Raw genomic sequence first — 27471 nt, 5'->3', positions numbered from 1 at the left:
TCGATGAGAGAGAAACATCGACCAGCTGCCTCTTGCACACCCCCTACTGGGGATGTGCCCGCAACCAAGGTACATGCCCTTGAGCAGAATCGAACCCGGGATCCTTCAGTCTGCAGACCTCTACCACTGAGCCAAACCGGTTTCGGCCAAGAATCTTTTTGATGGGGTAAAGCATAAGTAGTGAGAATGAGTGACACCGAATATTGCTACCCAGGGCCAGCTTAACATTGTGTAATTAAGTTGTCAAAAAACTTAATCTGATGCTACGTTTAATAGGAAGCTCTACCTTTAATATATAGAAAAAGAAGTTCATTTATATCCAAGTGTTTTTATGGTATTAATTGTATGCTAATTTAAAAAAAAATTATTTTATTGAATTTTTATAGAGAGGAAGGAAGAGGGATAGAGAGTTAGAAACATTGATGAGAGAGAAACATCGATCAGCCAAAACGGGTTTGGCTCAGTGGATAGAGCGGCAGCCTGAGGACTAAAAGGTCCCGGGTTCGATTCTGGTCAAGGGCATGAACCTTGGTTGTAGACACATCCCCAGTAGGGGGTGTGCAAGAGGCAGCTGATCGATGATTCTCTCTCATCGATGTTTCTAACTCTCTATCCCTCTCTCTTCCTCTCTGGAAAAAATCAATAAAATGTATTTAAAAAAAAAAAAAGGCAACACAGCCTTTAAAAAAAAATAAAAGAAATATCGATCAGCTGCCTCCTGCACCCCTCCTTATTGGGGATGTGCCTGCAACCAAGGTACATGCCCTTGACTGGAATCCAACCGGGGACCCTTCAGTTGCAGGCCAACACCCTAGCTACTGAGCCAAACTGGCTAAGGCAATTGTATGTTATTTTGATGTTTCCAGTTATGGTAGGCATATTGATTATATCAAATGTTATTCAAAGATTAGAAGTAGAGTGTTTTGCTCCCCATAGCAATGAAACTTAAAGAAAAAAACAAAACAAAACACCCAAGTAAGTTGTTTTGTAGTTTGCAGAGTTGGGAAGGGGAAAAGAAAAATCTCCATTTTGTACAACTTCTTTTGCCTACAAGACATTGCATCTCTTACCATTGATTTGAAATAGGAGTTGGGAAGAGGCCATGGTAGGGGAAAAGGTGGTTTTGGAAAAAACTCCTCCTCCTAGTTTTGAATTCCTCATTATGGGTCATGACTTTCCAGTAAGGATGTCACTATGTTGATGATAGCTTTCAGTTTTGCAAAGATCAAGAGAGTTTTCAGCCCTGGTTCCAAATGGGAGAGCACAGTGACTTTTCTGTGGTAGTGCCATCTAGTGGGACTGGTGCAGCCTCCTGGTTGTCTCAAGTTTCTCCTAACTGTTGATAATATTTTCAGCACTTTTTGATGTCCATAGAAGGAAGAAATTCAGTGCCACTGTGGATTCTTCTCTAGTCGACAGGAGTGTTTTAAGTGGCTGCAGTCTTTGAACTTCCCGGTTATTATAGATCTTATGTCATGTTGTTTCAAGTTTTTTACATCCACAAATTAGATAAATATCACAAAACCTACACTAAAATGAAATGGCCAACCCACCATATTTATTACTTACATTTCAGTTGCTCTACTTATATTTAGGTTTTTTATTTGCAAATTTAAAACTTACTTGCATATTGCAGTATATACTTTGTTTCTCTTTCTATTAGCATATGTAATTTATAATAACTGGTAAACCAAAGGCATTTGTTTATGCACCTTGTGATACACTATGTGGTTTTTGTTTAAATGATTGGTATTTTCTATCATTAGTGAGTTTATGGTAAAGGAAAGGAGCTTAATGTACACCAAGAAGCTATAGCAGACTTTCCTCCTCTAGTCTAGCTGCCACTCTTTAGGAGGTCCTGTATCCATCCAGTTGACATTTTTGAGGTAATAAGGTGAAATTCGGTTATGAACCTACTTTTTTATTTCTTGTTGACCTGATATGTGATGAGCTGTCCTCCGTCTTTTTAAGGATCTCTTCTTTTAAACACTGGGTAGTCCACTTTCAGTAATGTGAAACTGACTATACCCTGTATTCCTATGTTTTCAGTGAGGACCATTGCAATGCTCCCTTTTAACAATTTAAGTACAGATGGTCTCTGATTCTGGAAACTGTAAAGGAGGTAGAATTTTACCTTTGCATGCACTGTTATCTATACCTAGTTGAATTTTAATTCTAGCATAGTAGCAAATACTTACACAGTACTTATGTGCCAGCTACTGTTCCATGTACAATAAAAGTAATAAGAAGTGAATTTAGATTTTTGTAACAGTCAATAAACCTTCATTCTCTTTTTATGGGACATATGATATCCACTTCATCGTTCCCACAAGTTGAATCATAGTCTTATCACGGATCATTTTATGACAACTTGCACTTGTATTATAATTATATAACAATACAAAATTATGTAAACGGATGATATGATTATAAAATGAAAAATTGTTGATTCTAAAATATTGTTAACTACCTTGGAAAGACTAAATATAAGGTGATATATATATATATATATATATATATATATATATATATATATGCCTAATTTCTTTTTAACCTGTAAGAATTCTTCATTTAGGTCCTTGGCAAACATCTTTTAAAGAAATCGAAACTGGAAATTGTAAATGAGGCATTATGGGTGTGGTTTGTGTAAGATAGTGTAGAACTGCAGTCAGTGGGTCTATATCTAAAGACTGCCAACAATATATATTTATATGTATTAAGTTCAAAAAAATGTTTAAGATGTCTTTTTTTTTTTTTTTTTTTTAAAGATTCTCCATAGTAACCTACTTTTTTGACCCATGTCATTGGTTTCAGTTGTATTGTATAAAAAGGATTATGCAGTATGTGGATTGTATTGAAAAGAACAAAATGAGAAGCTATGAAATGTGGGACTTCATTTTGACACCAGAACTTTCAGTTTATAGAGCCTAAAGCAAGGCCATAAATTTTTAAGTAGTACCACATAAAAGATTTTGGGTATCTTCTTAAAGATAATGATCTCTCTTCCTATGTTTTATAAATTTGTGAGTCCGATACATTTTTACTTTAAATGATCAAATTTCTTACTTCTCAAAAGATGGTTAATTATCTGATAATCTTTTCTGTCATTTAGTTAATTGTATCAATTAGGAGGTGTTAGTTATGGATATCTAGTGTTATGTGTTTCATCAATGTCAATAATTAAAAAATATGTGTGTGGCCCTGGTGGTGTGGCTCAGTGGGTCTATATCTAAAGACTGGATATAAAGTTTTTGGAAAAAACTCCTGACGTTGGTTGGAACGTCATTCCATGGGACTTGGGTTTGCTCCCTATTCAAGGCACGTTTGGGAGGCAATTGACCGATGTTTTTCACATTGACATTTCTCTGCTTTCCTTCTCCCTTTCTGGCTCAAATTAATAAAAACGGGTGTTTTGCATTTAATACATAGACAATGCTCAATAAGCATAAATGCCGAAAAATATTTTTAATGGTGAGTTTTAGGAACTGTTGATAAAATTATTGTTTGCCTTTATGATATTTTCTCCCTTTCACTTAAGTATTTCTTTAATTCTCCCCTCATTTCACATATAGTCAAGTATCAACTCATATTTCTTCTTTCTATGAAATTTCTTAAGCATTTGTCAGCTCCCACTGCTACTGCATTAATCCAGATCTTCCTCATTCATGACTGGTCTATCCTACTACATTTATCTTTCTGTAAACTGCCACTAGCTCTATTTCTAACAAAATGTCAATATTACTAGAGGCCCAATGCACGAAGATTTGTGCAAGCACGGGCCTTCCTTCCCCTGGCTGCCGCACCACCTTCGCTCCGGCAGGAGCCACCTTTCTGACTTCGCTCTGGCTCAGAGCTGCTTTTCCACCTTCCCATGTTTCCCAGAGGCCCGGAGCGGCTGCGGTGGTGCGAACCTGCGAACCGCCTGCAAGCATCCCGCTCCTCTCAGTGCTTGCATATATGCAAATTAACCTGCCATCTTTATTGGGTTAATTTGCGTGCTCCTGATTGGTTGGTGGGCATCGTGAACTTATGGTCAATTTGCATCTTTCTCTTTACTCCATGGCTTTAAAGGCAGCCATTGCTTACTGGATAAAATTAAAACTCCATGTCCTAATTTTCTGTTGTTGTTAATCCTCACCTGAGGATATTTTTCCATTGATTTTTATTTATTTATTTATTATTTTTTAATATATTTTATTGATTTTTCACAGAGAGAAAGGGAGAGAGAGTTAGAAACATCGATGAGAGACATCGATCAGCTGCCTCCTACACACCCTCACCTAGATACATGCTCTTGACTGGAATCGAACCTGGGACCTTTCAGTCCGCGGGCCGATGCTCTATCCACTGAGCCAAACCAGTTTCGGCTCCATTGATTTTTAGAGAGAGTGGAAGGGAGGGGGGGAGGCAGAGAGAGAGAAACATCAATGTGAGAGACATGCTTTCTGCACTTGTCCAGACCAAGGCATGTGTCCTTGACTGGAATCAAACCTGAGGCCCTTTAGTCCTTGGGCCGACACTCTATCCACTGAACCAAACCGGCTAGGGCCCTGATTTGTGTTTGTGTGTATGTGTGTGTGTGTGTGTGTGTGTGTGTGTGTTCCAGCAAAATTTATTTACAAAAACAAATGGCAATTAGATTTGACTCACAAGGTGTATTTTTTTGACTCCTGATTCAAAGCAAACATACACAATGGTGAAATATTTAAAGATCTGTAATGAACCATAGGTCATTTATCATCACATTTACACAACATTGTGTTGAAAGATCTAGTTAATGCCCTAAGACAAGAAAAAGAAATAAAAGACATAAGGATTGGAAAGTAAGAAAAAAATGAGTATTCACAAATGTGAGTATAAAGATAAATAATACAAAAAAAAAAATCACAAACCAGTGGAATTATTGGTATCCCTACTAAGATCACCAGTATAAGATCAATAAGCAAAAATCAATTGTATTACTGCATATGAGTAGCAAACAGGTAGAAAATAAAATATTTAAAATGTTATTGTCATAGCATTTTATCAGCATCAAATATATAAATCAGCAAAAGATAGGAAAGAATTCTAAAGACTACATAATAGTATTGAAATAAATTAAATAAAAAATGGAGAAATACATCTTTTTATGGAATTTATTGGGGTGCTATTGCTTAATAAAATTATAGAATATAAAATTGTGGATAAATTCAGTCCACAATTCTATAATACATCGACATGTTGTATTTTGTTAACCACCCATTCCTGTCCTAAATTTTCAACTTTATGATCACTTATCTACTCCCCTATTGCTGTACTCTACTACCTCAAACCGTGACTGATCTTCTAACCTTTAACATTAATGAACAGACTTATACTGTCTCTTCTTCTTTTCCTTTTTTATTTGCCTGATGAACTTTTAGTTTACTCCTCAAAGCATAATCTAGATTATCTCTTTTTTTTTTATAGCTTTTCAAGATATATTCACCAATCTAGATGGATTTTCTTATTAATATTTACCGTATTTTTCGGACCATAAGACGCACTTTTTTCCCCCCAGAAGTGGGGGGAAAAAGTCCCTGCGTCTTATGGTCCAAATATAGCCTACACATATACTTTAAAAAAAAAGTTTTTTTACTTGCCCGGCTCTGTGTGCTTGCTGCAGCCACTGTCCATTCCTCCGTGCCCAGAGTGTCTGCCCCGCTCTGTAAACCCCGAGTGGTAGAGGAGTTCCCATGTATGATAGTCAGCCTCCATGCCCTCGCTGCAGCCATATCTCCATGTCAGCCCAGGTGCGGTGTACGGTAACTGCGTAATCCAAACTGTAATCATCGCCTGTACCCCTTGCTGGCCCGTACTCCGTGCCCGGAAGAATGCCGCGTCTATTCCCCCAATCATTCCTCTCTGCCCTCTGTTGCCGTGCTTGACTACTGGGTAGGCGTACTGTAGATCTCAGCAGAACCTTTACCATAAATCTTCAACTTTATTCTAATTTATTACTGAAGTCTCTCGTTATTGTGTTTTACAGTACATTTTGTCTTTTGCTGACTGTATTTGTTAATAATGGTTCTAAATGGTTCTAAATGCTGCTGTTTACTTTACAGGGTTGATTACATGTGTTTATGACTGTGATGTTGGGTTTTAATGCACATAAAATATTTTAGGACACTATTTGTTTCAGAATCTTTTTTTCTTCATTTCCCTTCTCTAAAAACTGGTGCGTCTTATGGTCCGGTGCGTCTTATGGTCTGAAAAATACGGGTAATAAGTTTTATTTTAAGACATTTTTTATTTCCCATTTGTCTCCTTGAGAACATGGATATCTTTATCTCTGATTATTCAAATGCTCAGTACCTTGTATATATTGAATGAACCTTTGTTGAACTGGAAAAGAGTATTGAGGGGGAAGATGCAAGTAGTGTTCATTGTCACTTATATGGGTATTAGTGCCCCGGTGCATGGATTCGTTAACATTGAAAGGAAATTAATTAGAAGGTGGCCAGCAGGGCGGGACTGTGGGAGACAGGCTGGACATGCCCTGGAGCCAACCTCCCACGATTTCTCCCTGGCCGGCCGCACCTGGGGTGGTGCTGTGGCTTGAAGGGCATCTGCGGAGTGAGTGGGGTCGCTCTGGCAGGTGCGGTCCCTCGGCCTGGCCTGCAGGGATCGGACGAAACTGGCGCTCTCACATCCCCTGAGGGGGCCCAGACTACAAGAGGGCAGTTCTCAGGTGACGCATCCCAGAATTGGGCTCCCTCCTCTCTGGTTCCGGGGTGCATCACCCGAGAACTGCTGCTGCCAAATCACCGCAGCTCGGCAGCTCCTGCATTGAGTGTTTTCCCCCTGGTGGTCAGTGCATGCCATAGCTACTGGTCAGAGTGTCTTTCCCCTGGTGGTCATTGCACATCATAACTACCAGTCGGTTGGTCGCCCAGCCATTTATATATCTAGATCACATGTGTCAAACACAAGGCCCGCGGGCCAAATCCAGCCCGCCAGGCCTTGCAATGTGGCCCGCACCGCGCTGTCATCACTGCACTCCGCTGTCAGTTTATGACATTGTCAGTTTATGACTGTTTAGTAAACCATTCGGCCCGAGATTTAGGCTGGATTTTAGATTTTGGCCCCTTCTCTGATTGAGTTCGACACCCCTAATCTAGATAGTTCACTCCAGCTTTTTGTTTTAGCCCACTCAAAACTGGTCTTTTAATTGAAAGATTTAGTTCATTTACATTTAATGCAATAACATATATTTAGGCTTACATCTTCCTTGTTTCTTTAAAAATCTTTCTTGTGCTTCTTTACCTTTTAAAGTGATTTTTAAAATTTATTCTCTACTATGAAAGATAAAAAAATAAGCATTCTCATACTTTTCCTTTTGGTCCGTTATAGTGTTTATTTTTAACATTCCATTTTCCCCTTTATATTTTGAAAGTTATGTACTCTTCTTACCACAAATATGACATGTATCCTTAATTTTATCAAAGATAAATGTTAATCAATATTTTGTCCTTTTTTTAAATCCTTTGCCCTTCTTTTTGTCAATAAGGACCTTGAAGATATAACTTCATTATTCCTCTCCCAACTCACATGCTGTTGTTCTATATTTAATTGTGTGTGTGCATACATTTCAATTAATAGACTTTATTTTTATTAAAAACAACTTTAAGTTGACTCCAGAGAGAGGAAGGGATTTGGGGGTGGGAGGGAGAGAGGAACATAGATACAAGAGAGAAGCATCAATCAGCTGCCCCTCATACAGGCCTGGAGAGTCTGGGTAATGAACCCTCAACCTGGGCATGTACCCTGACCGGGAATCAAACCAGCCACCTCCCAGTGCAGAGAATGATGTTCAACCAACTCAGCCACGCTGACCAAAGAAATAGACTTTATTTTTTAGGGCAGATTTAGGTTTCAGAAAATTGAGCAGACAGTACAGAGAATTTTCATATACTCCCTCCCCATCCGGCCAATTTCTCTATTATCAACATCTTGCATTAGTGTGGAGATTTGTTACAATGGATAACCAACACTTATACGTAATTATTAACTAAAATCCCTACTTTAACATTAGAATTTACTCTTTGTGTTGTGTAGTTCTGTGAGTTTTGATAAATGCAAAGAATGTCACGTATCCATTCCTTTTTTCATGTCTGACCTTCTATCTGGAATACTTTGTCTGAAATACTTCCTTTGGAATTCCTTTAGTGTGGGCTTGTCAGTGATTTTCTTCCTTTTGTTATCTGCTTTAAAATTTCTATTTTTGGCTTTATTCTTGAATGGTATTTTGGCTAGGTTTAAAATTCTAAGTTGGCTATGTCTTTCAGCACATAGTTTGCTGTTGTCCATTGACTTCCATTATACCCTTTTTATTGATTTTTATTTTATTTTTAAATCATCACCAAAGGATATATTTTTCCATAGATTTTTTCTTTTAGAGCAAGTGGAAGGGAGAGAAGTAGGGAGAGGAGGAGGAGAGAGAGAGAAACATCAAGGTGAGAGAGACAAATCAATTGGTTGCCTCTGGCCATGGGGCCAGGGATCAAATCTGTAACTGAAGTGTGTGCCCTGGTCTGGAAATCTACTAGGCAACCCTTCAGTCTACAGGCCCACACTCTAATCACTGAGAAACCAGCCAGGGCGACCCTTTTTATTTTTAGTCTCATTGTCATTCTGTTTAAGCTAACTTATCTTTTCTTTGCCCATTTCCTAAGTTTTTCTTTGTATTTGATTTTCTTACACTATAATACAGAAGTGAACAATATATCTAGCTAGGTTAGAGTAACTTTTTTCCTTTGTTTTTTTTACCTGTGCTCGCTCTATCTATCTATCTATCTATCTATCTATCTATCTATCTATCTAATTTGGGGTGGGGGAGGCAAATGGGTGAAGGGTGAGTCAGCTCCAGAGACAGCCCCCAGCAACCTGAGGACTTGGCCCTTATGTGGGGGCAAATGATAGAAAGGGTGGGCTAAGTGAGGATGGTTCAGGACCACAAAGGCACAGTGAGAACTGAGGTGGGGTGGTAGACTGAGGGAGATAGGTGTCCCGAACATCTGACTGACAGAATGGAACCAGCAGAAAGTTGTTGCCTAACAGAAGGGGAAGGAGCAGAGAAAAATGGGGTACAGAACAGGCACCAAGGGGTCTGAAAAGGAGATGCATTCTTGTATGTTCCCGGACCAGGGATCAAACCCACAACCTTGGCGTATTGTGACGATGCTCTAACCTAGGGGTGTCGAACTCAATCAGAGAAGGGGCCAAAATCTAAAATCCAGCCTAAATCGCGGGCCGAATGGTTTACTGAACAGTCATAAACTGACAATGTCATAAACTGACAGCAGAGTGCAGTGATGCGGCGCGGTGCGGGCCACATTGCAAGGCCTGGAGGGCTGGATTTGGCCCGCGGGCCTTGTGTTTGACACATGTGCTCTAACCCATTGGTCGGCAAACTGCAGCTCACGAGCCACTTGTGGCTCTTTGGCCCCTTGAGTATGGCTCTTCCACAAAATACCACGGCCTGGGCAAGTCTATTTTGAAGAAGTAGCGTTAGAAGAAGTTTAAGTTTAAAAAATGTGGCTCTCAAAAGAAATTTAAATCATTATACTGTTGATATTTGGCTTTGTTGACTTATGAGTTTTCCGACTACTGCTCTAACCAACTGAGCTATCTGGCCAATACCTAGAGATAACTTATTTTAACTAGTTAGCCAAAATGTTCCTTATTTCTGAAATAGAAACTTAGAACAAAATTCTTTTTTTTTTTTTTTTTTTTTTTAAGAAATGCTGTCTTACTCTGGGCTGAGATACTTTGTCTAATTTCTTTTTTTATATACAATATATATATATATATATATTATTGATTTTGTACAGAGAGGGAGAGAGATAGAGAGTTAGAAACATCGATGAGAGTCATCGATCAGCTGCCTCTTGCACTCCCCCTACTGGGGATATGCCCGCAACCAAGGTACATGCCCTTGACCGGAATCGAACCCGGGTCCCTTCAGTCCCTTCTATCCATTGAGCCAAACCGGTCTCAGCAGAACAAAATTCTTATGGGCTAGTCTTAGGATTTTTTTATAATGTGTTTGCTATAATGGGATTCTGCTTTTACAAATCATTGATTACAATGAATTCTTAAGATCTGCTCTGTTATTAATTTCAGATAATATTCAGATTATTTGAAGATGGGCTGGGATAAGTTAAATATGCATACCATTACAAAAATAACAGAATGAGGAGATTTTAGCTAATAATTTCTTAGCAGAGATAAAATGGAATATTTAAAATATATTTATACCTCAGTCTGAAAGAAGGAAGAGAAAGAGGAAAAGGAAACAAAAAAGATGTGACAGCCTGGCTGATGTGGCTCTGTGGTTGAGCATTGACCTATGAAGCAGGAGGTCATGCTTCAATTCCTGGTTAAGGCACTTGCCTGGGTTGCAGCTCAATTCCCGGTAGGGGATGTTTAAGAGTAAGCCTATTGATGAATATCTCTCATCATTGTTGTTTCTATCTCTCCCTCTCCCTCTTTGAAATCAATAAAAAAAGAAAGAAAAGATGTGACAAGTAGGAAAATAATTAGCAATATTGTAGATTTAAACCCAAATCTATATATACAAAAGGCTAAGTGTCCATCTGACTGGTAGGTAGCCTTGATGCTCACTGACCACCAGGGGCAGACGCTCAGGAGCTGCCATGACGTGCACTGGTCATTTAAAAATAAACAGCACCACGAACTAGTAGTTAATGGTGAAAGATTGAATGTTTTCAACCAGAACAAGTCAAGGATATTCATCCTCACAACTTTTATTCAACATGTTCTAAAAGTCATGGCCATCTCTGCTGGCTGGCTCAGTGGTTGAGCGTCAACCTGTGAACCAGGAGGTCGTGGTTCAATTCCCAGTCAGGGCACATGCCCAGGTGTGGGCTCCATCCCCAGTGTGGGGCGTGTAGGAAGCAGTGATCAATGATTCTCTCTCATCATTGATGTTTCTCTCTCTCTTCATCTTCTCTGAAATCAGTGTGTGTGTGTGTGTGTGTGTGTGTGTGTGTGTGTGTGTATGCATGCCATGGCCAGTGCATAAGGACAGGTAAAAGGAATAAGCTTAAGGATTGGAAAGAAAAAGTAAAAGTATGGTTTTTATTTTATTTATTTCTATGTCTTATAGATGACATGATTGTGCATGTAGAAAGTTCAAAGTAAACTATAAAAAAGCTACTAGGGTCTAAGTTTAGTTTGCGGGTACAAAAGAAGTTTTTGAAAATCAGTTGTATTTCTGTACACTAGCAATTACAGTTGGCAATTGACCTTTTAAAGGCAATACCAGCCCTAGCTGGTTTTGCTCAGTGGATAGCACGTCAGGAATGAAGTATCCCAGGTTCGATTCCAGTCAAGGGCATGTACCTTGGTTGCAGGCTCAATCCCCAGCCTGGTCAGTGTGTGTGCAGGAGGCAATCAATTGGTGTTTTTCTATGTCTCCCCCTTCTCTTCAACAATAAACAAACAAACAAATAAATAATAAGCAATACCACTTATAATAGCACCAAACAGTATAAATGTAAAAACATTCCCAAAAACAGAAGAGAATATTCTTATAGTTTTTTTGTAATAGAAGTCATGTATTTCCATTTTGTGGATGAGAACGTTGAAGTACAAAGTATTAAAGAACATTTATTTGTGAGCACACCTTTATTAAAAACAGCTAAGTTACTGGGTAGAATGTAGGGTCACTGATTATATAAATTTAAAATTACTAAAATTTCAGCCCTTCAGGGGGCATAAAGGGCATTAGCAAAGTCTTCCTGGTTGATTATAGATTAGTAAACTGAGGCTTAGGTAGAGCAGTTGACTTGCTATAGGTTGTGCCACAGTCAGTAAGTGACAGAAGTGGGATTTAGACTCCTATCTCTTATCATTACACCAATTGGGCTCTGCAATATATTGGAATTTTGTTATGCTGTTTCCTGTAGGTGGTGGCAGTGGGTTAATTTCTCACAGATTGATTAATGATCCCTTCAAAACTGTAAAAGCCAGGAAATAAATTTATTGTCCTCAAACTTTCTTCAGAGTTATGTACTTTTTTTGGATATTTTAAATCTAGATTATGTCAATCTTTTTATTTTTGTTCTTATTCTTACAACCATTTCTTCTGTGTTTTCTTTACTATAAATGTGCCATAGGATATGTATAGGGCATATCTTTTCCATCTGTAAATATTGAGTTTTTAGTTAATAAAAGGATAATTTTTTAGCATAAGGATAGTTTTTTAGTTAAAGGCTAAATTGTAAGCTTCATAGTGAAACATTTAGTAGTTCATCCAAATGATCGTTGCTTCTATGTATATTGAAGTCATACTTCTTTCCCTTAAAATTAATTTGTTTAATGATTACTTTTCAGTTATATAAGGAATGCATGCATACTTTTAAAATACTGAGAACTTTAATAGCTCTTAGAAATTTGATATGTATCTATCTAGATTTTTTTAAAGTTTTTTTTTTTTAAAGGGGGAAGTGATGTTTTTTTTTAATTTAAAAAAATATATATTTTATTGATTTTGTACAGAGAGGAAGGGAGAGAGATAGAGAGTTAGAAACATCGATGAGAGAGAGCCATCGATCAGCTGCCTCTTGCACACCCACTACTGGGGATATGCCCGCAACCAAGGTACATGTCCTTGACCGGAATCGAACCGGGACCTTTCAGTCCCCAAGCCGACGCTCTATCCATTGAGCCAAACCGGTTTCGGCTAAAGTTTTTTTTTTTTTTTTTAACTGATGAAAGAGAGAGAGGAAACATCAATATGTTGTTCTACTTATTTATGCATTGGTTGATTCTTGTAAGTGCCCAGACTGGCAATCATACCCCCAATCTTAGACTGACACTCTAACCAACTGAGCTACCCAGCTAGGGCTAGATTTTTTAAATACTATACTTATTGAATTGCATACGTAGTTTTCCATTAGAAAACATATAGTACTGAATTTTGCATGTAATTTTTACAAACTACAAAAATTGAATTATATTATTATTCTGCAACTTGTTTATTTTTCATTCAGCAGATGGTTTTGAGATCTGCCATATAGATGTTGCTATATGTAGACCTAGTTTGGATCACTGGTCTATAAACAATCATCCTGTAAATACATTTGTAGAACAGTGTTTTGTCATTCATTTTAAGAAATATTAAATTAGACAAAGGAGCCGAAACCGGTTTGGCTCAATGGATAGAGTGTTGGCTTGGGGACTGAAAGGTCCCGGGTTCGATTCCGGTCAAGGGCATGTACCTTGGTTGCGGGCATATCCCCAGTAGCGGGTGTGCAAGAGGCAGCTGATCAATGGCTCTCTCTCATCGATGTTTCTAACTCTGTATCTCTCTCCCTTCCTCTCTGTACAAAATCAATAAAAATATATTTTAAAAAAATTAGACAAAGGATTTGAAAATTACGGGGAGAAGCCAGTAACCTAAATCCTTTCCATCGATGGTCCCAGAATTATGTGTGATGTTCTGTATTCACCACAATAGTGGTACAGTCCCATGGTTGTAAGTACTTCCTGTGTTTATCAAAATTGTACTGGAGCCCCAGCCTGTGTGGCTCAGTTGGTTGGGCATTGTCCCATGCACTGAAAGATTGCTGGTTCCATTCCCGGTTAGGGCATATGCCTTGGGTTTGGGGTTTGATCCCCAGTAGGGGGTGTGCAGGAGGCAATCAGTGTTTAACTCTCTCACATCTATGTTTTTCTCTCCGTGTCCCTTCTTCTCTTTCTAAAAACCAATAAAGAAAATCTTCTTTAAAAAAGGAATTCTCATCATTTGCAGCAACCTGGATAGAACTAGAGAACATCATGCTGAGTGAAATAAGCCAGTCAATGAAAGCAAATCTTTTTTATTTTTTTTTTTTTTATTTTTTTTTATTTTTTTTTTTTTTTAATCAATCTTTATTGTTCATATTATTACAACGGTTCCTCATTTCTTCCCCCCTCCACCAGGTTCCCACCCCACCCCCCGCCCCCTCCCCATCCCCCACTGTCCCCATCCATAGGTGCACAGTCTATGTTCAGTCTCTTCCTCCCTCCCTTTCCCCGACAGTAAATCCCTTTTCAGATAGTAAATCTGTTACTTAGCATTATCTCACATCAATAATACCTCCACATGCCCAATGATACACTTCACACAAAAGACATTTCCAAATAGGTCAACCAGCCTCATCCAGGCCCCACCCAAGGCACTCACAGATCAACACCCCAGCGCTACACTAACTCAACACATCCAGATCTAAGCCTCCATCACTTGATTCAGCAGACCCTCAAGTTCCCGCAAAAGTTTCCAGCCATGTCTGAGAGGCAGCCGTGGGCAGGCACAGGCGAGGAGCGAGCCGTTTCGGGCCTGGCTGCTCCGGGCCTGGCCTCTGTTGCTCTGGTTCGTTCCACAACCAGCTGCTCCGGGTCTGGTCACTGCCGCTCCCGACCTAGTTGCTCTGGACTTGGCTGTTGCTGCTACAGGCCTGGCCGCACCCGACCCAGCTGCTCTGGGACCGGTTGCTCCGGTCCCGGCCGCTCCGGGCCTGGCCGCTCCCAGCCTGACAGCCGCTGCTCCGGGCCTGGCCGCTCCCAGCCTGGCAGCCATTGCTCCTGGCCTGGCCGCACCAGACCCGGCTGCTCCGGGCCTGGCCGCTCCCAGCCTGGCAGCCGCTGCTCCTGGCCTGGCCGCACCAGACCCGGCTGCTCCGGGCCTGGCCGCTCCCAGCCTGGCAGCCGCTGCTCCTGGCCTGGCCGCACCAGACCCGGCTGCTCCGGGCCTGGCCGCTCCCAGCCTGGCAGCTGCTGCTCCGGGCCTGGCCGTACAAGACCCGGCTGCTCCGGGCCTGGCCGCTCCCTGCCTGGCCGTCGCTGCTCCGGGCCTGGCCGCTCCCAGCCTGGCAGCCGCTGCTCCGGGCCTGGCCGCACCAGACCCGGCTGCTCCGGGCCTGGCCGCTCCCAGCCTGGCAGCCGCTGCTCCGGGCCTGGCCGCACCAGACCCGGCTGCTCCGGGCCTGGCCGCTCCCAGCCTGGCAGCCGCTGCTCCGGGCCTGGCCGCACCAGACCCGGCTGCTCCGGGCCTGGCCGCTCCCAGTCTGGCAGCTGCTGCTCCGGGCCTGGCCGCTCCCAGCCTGGCAGCCGCTGCTCCGGGCCTGGCCGCACCAGACCCGGCTGCTCCGGGCCTGGCCGCTCCCAGCCTGGCAGCTGCTGCTCCGGGCCTGGCCGCTCCCAGCCTGGCAGCCGCTGCTCCGGGCCTGGCCGCACCAGACCCGGCTGCTCCGGGCCTGGCCGCTCCCAGCCTGGCAGCTGCTGCTCCGGGCCTGGCCGCTCCCAGCCTGGCAGCCGCTGCTCCGGGCCTGGCCGCACCAGACCCGGCTGCTCCGGGCCTGGCCGCTCCCAGCCTGGCAGCTGCTGCTCCGGGCCTGGCTGCTCCCAGCCTGGCAGCTGCTGCTCCGGGCCTGGCTGCTCCTAGCCTGGATTCTTCGTGGTTGTCTACTGCTGTTCTGGGCCTGGCTGCTCCCAACCCGGCTGCTCTGGGCCGGGCTTCTCCGGGCCCAGCCACTCCGTGTCTGGGTGTTCCTGGACTGGCCACCCTGGGCTTGGCCGCCTCTGCCTCAGGCCTGGCTGCCACTGCCCCAGGTCTGGCTGCTCCAGTGCTGGCCGTTGATGCTCTTGTTCTGGCTGCTGCTGTTCTGGGGCCTGGCCACTGCTGCTCCGAGCCCAGCTGCCACTGCCTTGTGCCTGGCCACTCTAGGCCTGGTCGCCGCTGTTCCAACATTCTGTCCCTTTTTTCTCTTCTTTTTTTTTTCTTTTTTTAAAAAAAACAACAAAACGCATTTATGTTGCAATGTTGGCTGGTGCGTTGAGTTCTGACTTAGTCTTTGATTTTTCAAGATCTTCTTTGTATTCTTTCTTAAGTAATTTTACTATCATTTGCTCTCACTTGATTTCTTCACATTGAGAACTTCTTTGGTTTCTTCCTCCTTGTCCTGGGAGCTCAGCAGGTTGGCCTGTGGTACCCCTTTGTTCTCCGCGGGCTCCCGCGCTGCTCCAGCCTTTTGCCGGGGTCGGCGCCGCCCAGGAAGCAGCCCCCGTCCTTGGCTCCGTTGCCAGCGCTCAGCAGTCGAAGGCTCAGGGGCACCCCCCCCACTGGGGGCCCCGTCGCCCGGCTCCTTGCTGGCGCCCAGCTGGCCGGTGTCCGGCAGGGGCTCCTGCTCCTCGTGGCGTTCCTCCAGTCTGGAGCTTTCTTTCTCCCTCCCACTAGGGAAGTCCAGGATCAGAGTCAACAGACTGTCCTCTGCGCACAGTGTGCGCGACTCCGGGGGCTCGGCCTTTCGCCGCGCTCCCAGGACTCCACCTCACAGCCCCGTCTCCCCCTGCCCGAGCCTGGGTCCCCAGGGACTGGCCCAGACCTGGAGTTCGGGGAGGTCTGGACTGAGGCTCAGAGCTGCCGCCGGAGGCTTTGTTTCTTCCGGCTAGGGTAATCCAGCATCAGAGTCAACATTCAGTCCTCTGCGCGCCATGTGCGCGCGACTCCGGGGGCCCCGCATTTCGCCGTCCCCCGGGATTGTCTCCCCCTGCCGGAGCCTGGGTCCCCAGGGTCTGGCACATAACTTGGGGCTCAGCGCTGCCGGTTCGGGGGTTCAGCCCAGGCTGGGGGTTCTATTTCCTTCCTGCTAGGGAACGCCAGGCAGCACCCAGCCCTCTCCTCCTCTCCGGCTGCGACCTCTCCGCGCGCGCGTGCGTGCGAGCGCGCAGCATGTCTCCGTACCTTAGGCTTTTTTTCAGCTCCTCTGATTTTCCTTCTGGTTTTCTCCCTCCTTCCTATTGTAGAGTTTTCAGTCAGTCGACTACCTGTAGCTCTGGGCAATGTCCACTCTACATTTTAGTTGTATTCCTTTGAAATTGTTGTGAGCTGCTGCGGCTAGGTGTATACCCGAGCAGCCATCTTGGATCCTCCCGAAAGCAAATCTTTTTTAAAATGTTGTGCTGGGATCCTACCCGGTTTGGCATGGCAGATAGCGCATCGGACTGTGGACTGAAGGGTCCCGGGTTCAATTCCCGTCAAGGTCATGTACTTTGATTGCAGGTTCCTCCCTGGCTGGGCCCCGGTCAGGGCACATGTGAGAGGCAACCAATTGATGTGTTTCTCTCACATTGATGTTTCTCTCTGTTTTTCCCTCTCTCTTCCACTCTCCCTAAAAATCAGTGGAAGAGTATCCTCTAGTGAGGATTAACAAAATAAAAATAAATAAATAAATAAATAAAAATTTTAAAATGTGCTGGGTCTTTTGTTTAACAGCTTTATTGAGATGTAATTCACATACCATATAGTTCACTTAAAGTATAAAATTCAGTGGTTTAGTATATATACTGAATTGTACAACCATTACAATAAATTTTAAAACATTTAATCACATATCACATCAAGAAGAAATCCTTATCACATAGATGTCACCCTCAAAACTCCCATCTCTCTCAGCTCTAGGCAACCACTACATAATCTACTTTTTGTCTATAGATTTGCCTGTTCTGAATATTTCATATAAATGGAATCATATAATACGCAGTTCTTTGTTATTGGCTTTTTTCACTTAGCATTATGTTTTCAAGATTTGTTCATGTTATAGCATGTGTCTGAACTTCATTTCTTTTCATTGCCAAATATTGTATTTGTCTTTTTTATTATATGCACCAGATATTGAGTGAATTACATAGTCTTCCATAGGCAGGTTTTCAGGAGAAAAGACAGGTAAAGGATTTCTTGTTCTAATTGTTGGGCTTGCTTGTTGTCTGGAAATGGATGTTATTAAATCATATGATTAAGATTTACCATGATTAAAATATTACTAAAAACATTAATATTAGTTAAGCATATTCTTTAGAGAATAGTCTTCTGACTGGGAGACCATGTTTTTGGGTCTTCTGGAATTAGTGCCAATTCAGAACCCGTATATATTATAGTAATCCTTGAAAAGTCTTTATTTTTTTCCAGTGCACAGTCACCCTGGTAAGAAGTCATTGTCCTTCTGAAGGAAGGCTGGGAGAAAGACTAACTAAATTTTTGGCAATGTAGTGGTATCTTTCCTCAATGAGACCAGTCATTCAAAGGGTTCTGGGTCTGTCAACTTACTCAGATATTAGGATTAATTAAGGGGCCCAAACTCTTTCTTTTAAAGGATGCAAATTAGACTTTTGTTCACTTGACCTAGAACTATGTACAGATCAAGTAAGAACTGAGTAGATGGTCCATCTTTTTCACTGTTGGGAACACTATGATCAACTAGACAGTGTGGTATGTGCCTGGGAGTCAGACTGTTCTAATTGCTGATTTGACTGTACTATTGTGTGAAAAGTGATGCTACTAATGACTAAAAAAGTTGATTGAGACCCTTAGTTTTAATTTTCCATTAAGTTTAGATCTGAGTGGAGTATCTTTACTACCTCAGGTAGTTTGACTCTTGTCAGCTGTGCTCCTTTATACTTAATCAAATTCAACTTTTGTCCACTGTTCTCAATCCTTTTAAGATGCCTATTTAGTCAAAAGAGGAAATGAAGACTTTAGAAACTCAATAAATGTTGACATTTAAGTTTTTATAGGAGTAAAAAATTAACCTTTGGCCCCTACTTCTACAAGTTTTTCTTAGTTTATATGAGTTTCATTCATGTGCTAAAGGCTGGTTGTCAACATTTGTATCTTAACCTCAGTTTTCATGGGTTTATAAATTATCCACAAAGTTTTCTTTAGGCTGTAACTGAAATATTTATTTAAGCCCTTCAAAGGGTTCATTCAAAAAGTTCATTTTGAGTATATTAAAAGCACGTTTTACAAAGCCATACTTTTTAAAACAAGAAACTTGACTGTTGTCTATTTTTTATTTTTGTTATTATTACTAGGGGCCTAGTGCATGAATTCGTGCAACTTGAAAGGAACTGTGCACCAGTGAGGCTGTGGTGGGCACAGGGGTGGGACTCGCTCATTCTCCGTGGCCCCCCATCTTCCCGTCCCCTCTCTGCTGGCAGCCTGCTCCACTAGCACCTGCTGATGGTACGGAGTGATTGGGGCGGATGCGAGTGATGGCTACCGCCCTGATCACCCCTCAGGAGCAGGGGCAGATGGAGAAGTCCTGAGGGACGATTGGGGCCCACGCTGGCTGCAGGTTCCAGTGCCGGATGGGACCACAGTGTGCAGGAGCAAAGAATTTTCAGTAGCCACCAGAGGCTTGCCCCGATGACAGCGACCAGCACCCTGCCGTGGTCTGGTGCCTCTGCTCACCTGCTCCACCATCCCACTGCGGCCAGCGCCCATCATGTTCCACGCTCTGCCGCCTGCTGCGTATGCCCGCCATGTTCTGTGCACACGCATGTTCTGTGCATTGGTTATTCTGCCATTCAATCTACTTGTATATTAGGATTCTATATGTATAGTTTATTTTAATTTTTTATTTCAGAGTGGAAGGGAGATGGAGAGAGAGAGAGAGAAACATCAGCGATGAGAGAGAATTATTGACTGGTTGCCTCCTGCACAAACCCTACTAGGAATTGAGCCTGCAACCCAAGCTTGTGCCCTTGACTGGAATTGAACCTTGGACCCTTCAGTCCACAGACCGATGATCTATCCACTGAGGCAAACCAGCTAGGGCTGTTCTCTATTTTTAAATGGTCCATCTGGTTTTTTACTTTAAAAAGTCATTAACGACCTCGCCAGCATGGCTCAAAGGTTGAGGGTCAACCTAACCCTAATCCTAACCCTAACTTCCTCACCATGTATACAGGTCGTATTTTCTTGTTTCTTTGCATGTCTCATGATGTGTTTGTTGGAAACTGGTCATTTTAAATGATACATTGCAGCAACTCTGGGTACTGATTTCTCATCCCATCCGTTGGGGCTTGTTATTGTTATTTGCATGTTTATTTGTTTAGTGACTTGCTGGATTATTTTAGTGAAGTCTGTGTTACCACCCCATCTCCCTAGTGATACGCCTCTGGTGGTGTTCCCAGGGAGGCACAGCTTAGGGATGCCTGTAGTCCCCCTGCATGACTGTTACTGTAGGGCTCTCCTTCCTTGACCAACCCAGCTGTTAAATTCCACTAATTGCCCATGTTACTCTTATTTTCAACAATGCCCTGAGGCATAAATTTCTTTACCGACTAATCTAATCAAACTGGGGATCCATGAGGGAAGGGAAAGTTTTTGAGGTCAGTGTTTGCTATGTGTTCTGTCCCCCAGAGAGCTCCTTCCAGAAGTCTTATTGCCTGGTTCTCTCCTGCAAACTATCTGGCCTATAGTTTCCTTTTAGGTTGTATCTTGTGAAACCTCGATATAATGGACTAATTTGATATAATGGACTAATTCTGGTGAGGGGGAGTGTCCATTAAAACTGAAAGTCAGTTATATAATAGGATCCCCACAGTAGGTTTTCTGAATGTATACGTTAAAAAAAATGACAAATTAATTTACCTGTTTTTACTTATGCAGATACATTTGTATAGTTAAAGTATGTATGTATTTCCATACATTAAGTATGCATGGAAAGTTTAACTTCACAGAAAAGTTTTCTATATGTGTAAGAGTAATTTTATTTATTTTTAAAATATATTTTTATTAATTTCAAAGAGGAAGGGAGAGGGAGAAGAGATAGAAACGTCAGTGATGAGAAAGAATCATTGATCGGTTGCCTCCTACACACCCCACAATGGAGATCAAGCTGGCAACCTGGCATGTGCCCTGACTGGGAATCAAACCGTGACCTCCTGGTTCATAGGTTGACACTCAGCCACTGAGCCATTCTGACAGTAATTTTAAATTTATACTGAATGGGTTTAGTAAATGTGTGCATTCACTACTCAGTGAAAATAAACAAATGCACATGGCTGGGGCATGGCCTAGTGCATGGGGGAACATTTGCCAGCATGTGTTAAAATTATAGCAGAAAGTCATGCCATGCTGCAACAGAAACATGCAGTGCACTGTGATCACGTGCTAATCGTTCGCTGAATGAGAACAAGTGGTGACTCTTGGATTTAAATACCTATCTCCTATCTAATAAAAGAGTAATATGCAAATTGACTGTCACTCCAAGACACAAAGGATGGCTGCCACAAGATGACTGGTGGGGAAGGGCAATTGTGGGCAGTTGGGGTGACCAGGCCAGCAAGGGAGGGCAGTTGGGGGGGGGACTCAGGCCTGCAGGGGAGGGCAGTTGAGGGGAACCCAGGCCTGCAGGGTAAGGGAATTGGGGGGGACCGGGCCTGCAGGGGAGGACAGTTCAGGGGGGACCCAGGCCAGCAGGGGAGGGCAGTTGGGGGTGACCAGGCCTGCAGGGGAGGACAGTTAGGAATGACCAGGCTGATAGGAGAGGACAGTTACGGACAATCGGGCCAGCCGGGAAGCAATTATCAGGTTGGCAGTGGAGTGGTTAGGGAGTGATCAGGCTGGCAGGCAGAAGTGGTTACAGGCAATCAGGCAGAAGCAGGCAAGCGGTTGGGAGCCAGCAGTCCTGGATTGTGAGAGGGATGTCCCAGATTGGAGAGGGTGAAGGCTAGGTTGAGGGACAACCCTCCTCTGTGCACAAATTTCGTGCACCGGGCCTCTAGTATATATATGAAAGGCTAGCTGAAACCGGTTTAGTTCAGTGGATAGAGTGTCAGTCTGCGGACTGAAAGGTCCCAGGTTTGATTCCAGTCAAGGGCATGTACATTGGTTGTGGGCACATCCCCTGTGGAGGTGTGCAGGAGGCAGCTGGTCAATGTTTCTCTCTCATTGATGTTTCTAGCTCTCTATGCCTCTCCCTTCCTCTCTGTAAAAAAGTCAATAAAATATATTTTTAAAAAGTCTATTATGCTAAGTGTCTATCCTGGTGTCTTTCCTGGTAATGATGTCATGTAACAACATCTGGCTTCCTCTCCCTAGCAGCTACTAGCCTTCTTGCAGTTTCTTCAGCCCAGAAACACGACTTGCTTTATAGACAGGTGGAAACATTTCACACTTAAACCGAATGTCTGTGAAGTGTTTTCCCATGCCTCATCTCATTTGATCCTACAGAAGTCCTGGAGTAGGTAGATAGGAGACTCGGTGGAATCCTATTTTCTTGTCATTAGCTGGAAAATGGAGATTTAGAAAGTTTAGAAACTTGACCCAATTGAAAAGAAGTAAGAAATGGTGGACCTTGAAAATGACTTCAGGTTTTCTCACTGTGCAGAATATAGTCAAATACTGCTGCAGTTATTTTACCCTTTGTTCTGCCTGCGTGATCTGCAATAATAATCTGCTTCATGTTGATATACTGCTGTGTTGCTGACAGTTACCTGAAAGAGAAATTGTGGTGCTTCACTGGGCTGGAAAAAGTTTAGCTACATCAGAAAGCAGATCTAATTAAGGTAATTTATTCTATGTATATAAAAAGCTAAGTTGAGTTGCACATGCATGATACATATAAAGTTCTCACTGGCGCCAGTCGCACACGTGTTTCGATCTGTCATTGTTGATTGTGAATTTGGTTTACACTTCTGTTATAGAGAAGGTGAATAGTGATATTAAAATATTTTTTCTAATTTCAATGTGCATGAATTCGTGCACTGGGTCACTAGTGTAGATTATAATTTGTAGATATGTAATATTTATGTTGGCAAAATTATTAGTGTTTTTTCCAACATATGGCCAGTTTGCTAAACTTTGTTTAAAATGATAGTAAATTAATAACAAAAAAAAATACCCTGTTAATTCAATTATAAGTAAATCTGGTTAAAAGCATTTGGAAATTAACAGGGTAGTCATATTCACATATTACATATGGATTGGAAATTTTGTCCATTAAATCTGAAGTCTGTTTAATCAAGGCCCACAAAATCGAGGGTTTACTGTAATCTCATTTCGGTCACCTTTTACTAGCACCACTGTTCTTGTCCACACTCTTGGGAAGAGATTTCTTACTATGGGTTCCAGCTTTCCCCCTAGGCCAAATGTCTGAGCCAGGGTTCTGGAGCTGCGGAGTGGGGAGAGTGGTGAACTTTTTCTGTGAATGACCTCCTTGCTCTAGGAGCTGAGCCCTGGGAAGGAGGAGGAGGGGGAGGGCAAGGTGTGTGTGTGTGTGTGTGTGTGTGCGCGCGCGTGCACACACATACACCTGCTTTATCTCTCCTCACCCAGGAAGAAAGCTCTTGGACTGAGAACTGTGTTATGGCTGCAGCAGTCTGTAGCCTTGCTGAGAAGGAAGAGAGGAGGGGAGGGAGTAGTCTTATTCCAAATACCATAGGCTTTTCACCTTTCAAACTGAATTGTCATAGATTTTATTGAATAATTGTTTCTTTATTTGCTGTTTGCCCTTAGAGATTATTTCCAGAAGCTTTGAGTAGTTGTTGGTTTTTTTTTGTTGTTGTTGTTGTTTTTAATAGTCTGTACCAGTTTCACTGAGGAGTGGGCTAGCAGAGCTTCTCTTGCTATTAGGCTCTGAAAAATCCATCTCTTGTGACTTTGTGTTTTTTGAAATAGCAATCATACCTCCTTAAAACATTTCGTTCAATGCGGTTCCTGACCACCCCTTCATAAGGAACCTTTAACATATTACTTAACATCTCAGCTTTCAGATACTATCTGTATGAAGAGGCTGAGAGAATTGATTTCTCCTGCTTATTTTTCTTAAAGAATGAATTCACATCATGTACTCAGAGAAAATCTGCACACAAGTACAGTGTTTTATAAAGGAATTGAAAATAATAGTAGAGAATTTTAACATAAGGGTACTGTAGTTGAGTTCTTTGAAAGTTGACTTGGAGACATTGTAGTTACCCTTTGGCTTCTCCGTCAGGTGACATACGGTAGACATCAGAATCAACAGTCTTCTTCCTCACTTTTTGCTTTATCTTAAATTAGTTTCTTTTAATTCCTTTTTTTGTCTTTCAGGGGCCACTTAATAGCGAGTCATCAAACCAGAGTTTGTGCAGCGTGGGTTCCTTGAGTGATAAAGAAGTAGAGGTAAGAAGCCAGATCTGTTACAAGACTTTTCATATTTCAACAATTTCAGTCTGGGAGAAAAGATAATATAACTTCAGGGATGCTGTTAAGGTCTGCGCTGTTTAAGTTGTGTGCTCTTTGAGTGTATTTTTTAATTTTAATTTTTTCCTTTTTATTGAATTTACTGGGGTGATACTGATTGACAAAATTATACAAGTCTCAGGTGCATAATTCCACATCACATTATCTGTACACTGTACTATGTAGCCACCACCCCAAGTTAAGTCTTTGTCACCATTTATTCCCCCTATATTCTCTTCCACCTCCCCCACCTCCTTGTATCTGTATTTCTTTCAAATTTTTGCTTAGTTGCCATCAATAAAGGTCAGATATTTGCAGTTGTATCTGAATTAGTTTAGATGCCCTTGAATTTTAATGCTTGTTAGTACTAAGATGTGTGGGTTAGTATATCAGTGTAGCCTGGCCAAGTTTAGTAATAGAATTTGAAGAAATTTTTTCAGGCAAAAAACTCAGCTGCATGGATATGGGTCCAAGTATGCAGCTACCTATTATATTTTGCATTTCAACAGAACTTTCAATAAATTAGAGCCAGTTGATTGATTATGCAGGTCTATCCTTTTTGGAAAAAGAATTGGATTTAAGCTCTTATAAAGTATATAGCAGCTCTTAGGATATTTTGGCAAGCCTATTGTATGCTAGATATTTGTACTACATTTGTGCTTTGTAAATATTTAGGCTTTGCAGAAACGCTAATTTACAAACAAGTAAATAGAAGCTCTGATATTTTAATCAGATTGCCAAAGATTATATAGATGGTGTGGTTCCAGACCTTATACTCTCCATGACCCTGCTCTAAGAACAGGACACTGATTTAGGACTTGTCTGTACCAGTTAAATCTTCTTATAAATTTTGATATTTTGTACATACTCTTTAATTTTCATAATCTGAAAAATTTGACACAATGCTAATTGTGATTTCTATGGTATTTAACAGACTCCTGAGAAAAAACAGAATGACCAGAGAAACCGGAAAAGAAAAGCTGAATCATATGAAACTAGCCAAGGTAGTAATAATTTCACACCAATAAAAAAACTAAACTCTTATGTACTGTACTCAGGTAGAATTTTCCATCATACTAGATAATTAGTTTGTATGCAGGGATTCCTAACAAAGGAACTGTTGTATCTTAAGGGAATATCATGATGTTTATTATAGACTTGCCACTTGATATACACTTGACAATACAGTGTCAGTTCTTTGGGGACTCATGTTTTCCTGTTGTAAGTTAACGATCTTCTGGCCACAGGTTTTTTTCTTTTAGACCGAGCATGTATTGTACAGAAAAGAAGTTAACTGGAGCTTCAACTATGCATTAGAACAGTGATTTGTTAATAATAGGTGCCCAGAAATGGTTTTATTTACCTGGCTGTCCTTTCCACCTATTCTTTTTCCGTATCAATTATTTAGTTGGACAATGGCACTCAGTGGAGTAAATCTATAGATGTGACAGTTCTAATGCCAAATATCTTTATATAAAGAAAGAATAAATGGTTGGGCTCTCCTCCCCCACTCCCCTTTGCCTCCTGTAATAGAAGTCCCAGTCTATTTGCATTTTTCTTTTCTTTTTTTTTTTTAATCTAATTTTTTACTTTTGGGGTGAGGGGTAGAATTCTCCCAAAATGACAAAGTCACAAAGTCTTATGAAATAGAATAAACCCTTTACTTTAAACGAGTTTGTTTTGAATTCTTTGTTCTCTAAGTTGAGGGTATGGGTTATAGATTACTTTTATTTTGATTCACAGTTGTGACATAAAAGTGTATTTATAAAGAAAGATTAACGAATCTTTTTTTTTTTTAAATATATTTTATTGATTTTGTACAGAGAGGAAGGGAGAGAGATAGAAAGCTAGAAACATCGATGAGAGAGAGTCATTGATCAGCTGCCTCTTGCATACCCCCTACTGGGGATATGCCCGCAACCAAGGCACATGCCCTTGACCGGAATCGAACCCGGGTCCCTTCAGTCCCCAAGCCGACGCTCTATCCATTGAGCCAAACCGGTCTCAGCAGATTAACGAATCTTAAAGGGAAGCAAGCTGTGAAAAGATCTTTCACTGCTTATTCAATCTTTATAGAGGAAGCTCCCTGTCCTTATGAGCTAGGTATTTTGCTCATTTGTCAAAAGTTAAACCAGGACTTGAATTGATAACAATGTATGCAGTTATTGAGTACATAGTACATTTTAGTGATTGATAGTTTACATGTGTTATTGGAAAAACTATACTTACTTTGGTTTCATTTTCAGGGAAAGGCACACCTAGGGGACATAAAATTAGTGATTACTTTGAGGTAAGTTAAATTTTGCGGGGGAAGAGAATCAATTTTTAAATAAAATTTTGCTTTATTTAAGGCTTTAGAAAGCAATATTTTTCTTTCACAATGCTTTCCTGCCCTTCCCACCTTCATCTGTCTTATGCCATCCAATTTCTCTCTATAAGAGGAAACTGCTGCTGGCTTTCTGAATTTAAATTTGTTTATGATATGTCATGTCTGTGATGATATAAAAATTCACAAATGAGGTGATTTTTTTCTTGGCCAGACTAGGTTTTGTGTCTTACAAAGATTGAAGTTGAGTAACTTGGACTCTTCTCTTTAGTCCAGTGGGACACGTAGTGAGCTCACTGACCCATCGTCAGTGGTTACTAAAGAAGCCGCTGACATCCACTAGACCACTATATTTCTGCTTCTGTATTTGGTGACAAGAAGGGAAAATATTCTTCTCTTATGTTTTTCAAAACCGCTTCTATCCATGTTTTCTTGGTACATTTCTGCTGGAGTTCCTTGTTAAAAATCTCATGGAAAAGATAAAACTTCACTTACGGCATTTTCTTTCTAGAATAAGATGTATTGACTTAGAGGGGCCATATGTAATTAAGACCTGTTTGTGTATTAATCTTTTACTCTCCTTATCTGAAGCATAGTACTGTTTTGAATTATTCATATCCATTTTTCCCTGTTGGCCAGTTTGCTGGGGGAAGCGGGCCAGGAACCAGCCCTGGCAGAAGTGTTCCACCAGTTGCACGATCCTCACCGCAACATTCCTTATCCAATCCCTTACCGGTAAGCATTCACCTGGAGAAACTCGACACCTGTTGCAGGAGACAAGAAACCCAGGAACACTCGAGCAAAATTTCTCTTAAATTAATCACTCAAGGGGAATGAGGCAGTAAGGAGAAAAGTTCATAATATTACCTCTGAATCAGTCATTTAGATTCAAATCTATATATAGTAAATTAATGTTTCACAAGAGCTAACTCTATTCTCAGTATAATAAATTCCCTCTAAGCCTACAGCTCAGTGTTCTGTCAAGGAAATGGTTTCCTATCCAAACAGTTTTGTTTTTTTTTATCCTTGACAAACTTATATGTTCCTATAAGTGTATTTTTTAAAAACTTTGGTTAGCTCCTGGCATTTCAATTATTTTAAAGACTTAATCGGT

General features: G+C 41.6%; 1 protein-coding gene across 8 annotated transcripts in view; it reads left to right on the top strand.

Annotated features, from left to right (window-relative positions):
• TLK2 (tousled like kinase 2) overlaps nt 1-27471 on the top strand; it is an 83696-nt gene that overhangs the window by 4778 nt on the left and 51447 nt on the right. For 5 of the 8 annotated variants that reach the window (XM_084861694.1, XM_084861693.1, XM_084861692.1 and 2 more), the window contains exons 3-6: nt 23900-23971; nt 24966-25035; nt 26278-26321; nt 26997-27092. In XM_084861694.1, coding sequence (XP_084717820.1) covers nt 23900-23971; nt 24966-25035; nt 26278-26321; nt 26997-27092 — 282 coding nt within the window. The remainder of the gene's footprint in view (nt 1-23899; nt 23972-24965; nt 25036-26277; nt 26322-26996; nt 27093-27471) is intronic. The other 3 variants (XM_084861695.1, XM_084861690.1, XM_084861696.1) reach the window with 2 other exon arrangements.

Source organism: Pipistrellus hanaki, assembly GCF_964339955.1.
Source record: "Pipistrellus hanaki genome assembly, chromosome: 16".
NCBI lineage: Eukaryota > Metazoa > Chordata > Mammalia > Chiroptera > Vespertilionidae > Pipistrellus > Pipistrellus hanaki.
Note: the sequence above shows the minus strand (reverse complement) of the source record. Positions and strands in the feature narration are given on the sequence as shown.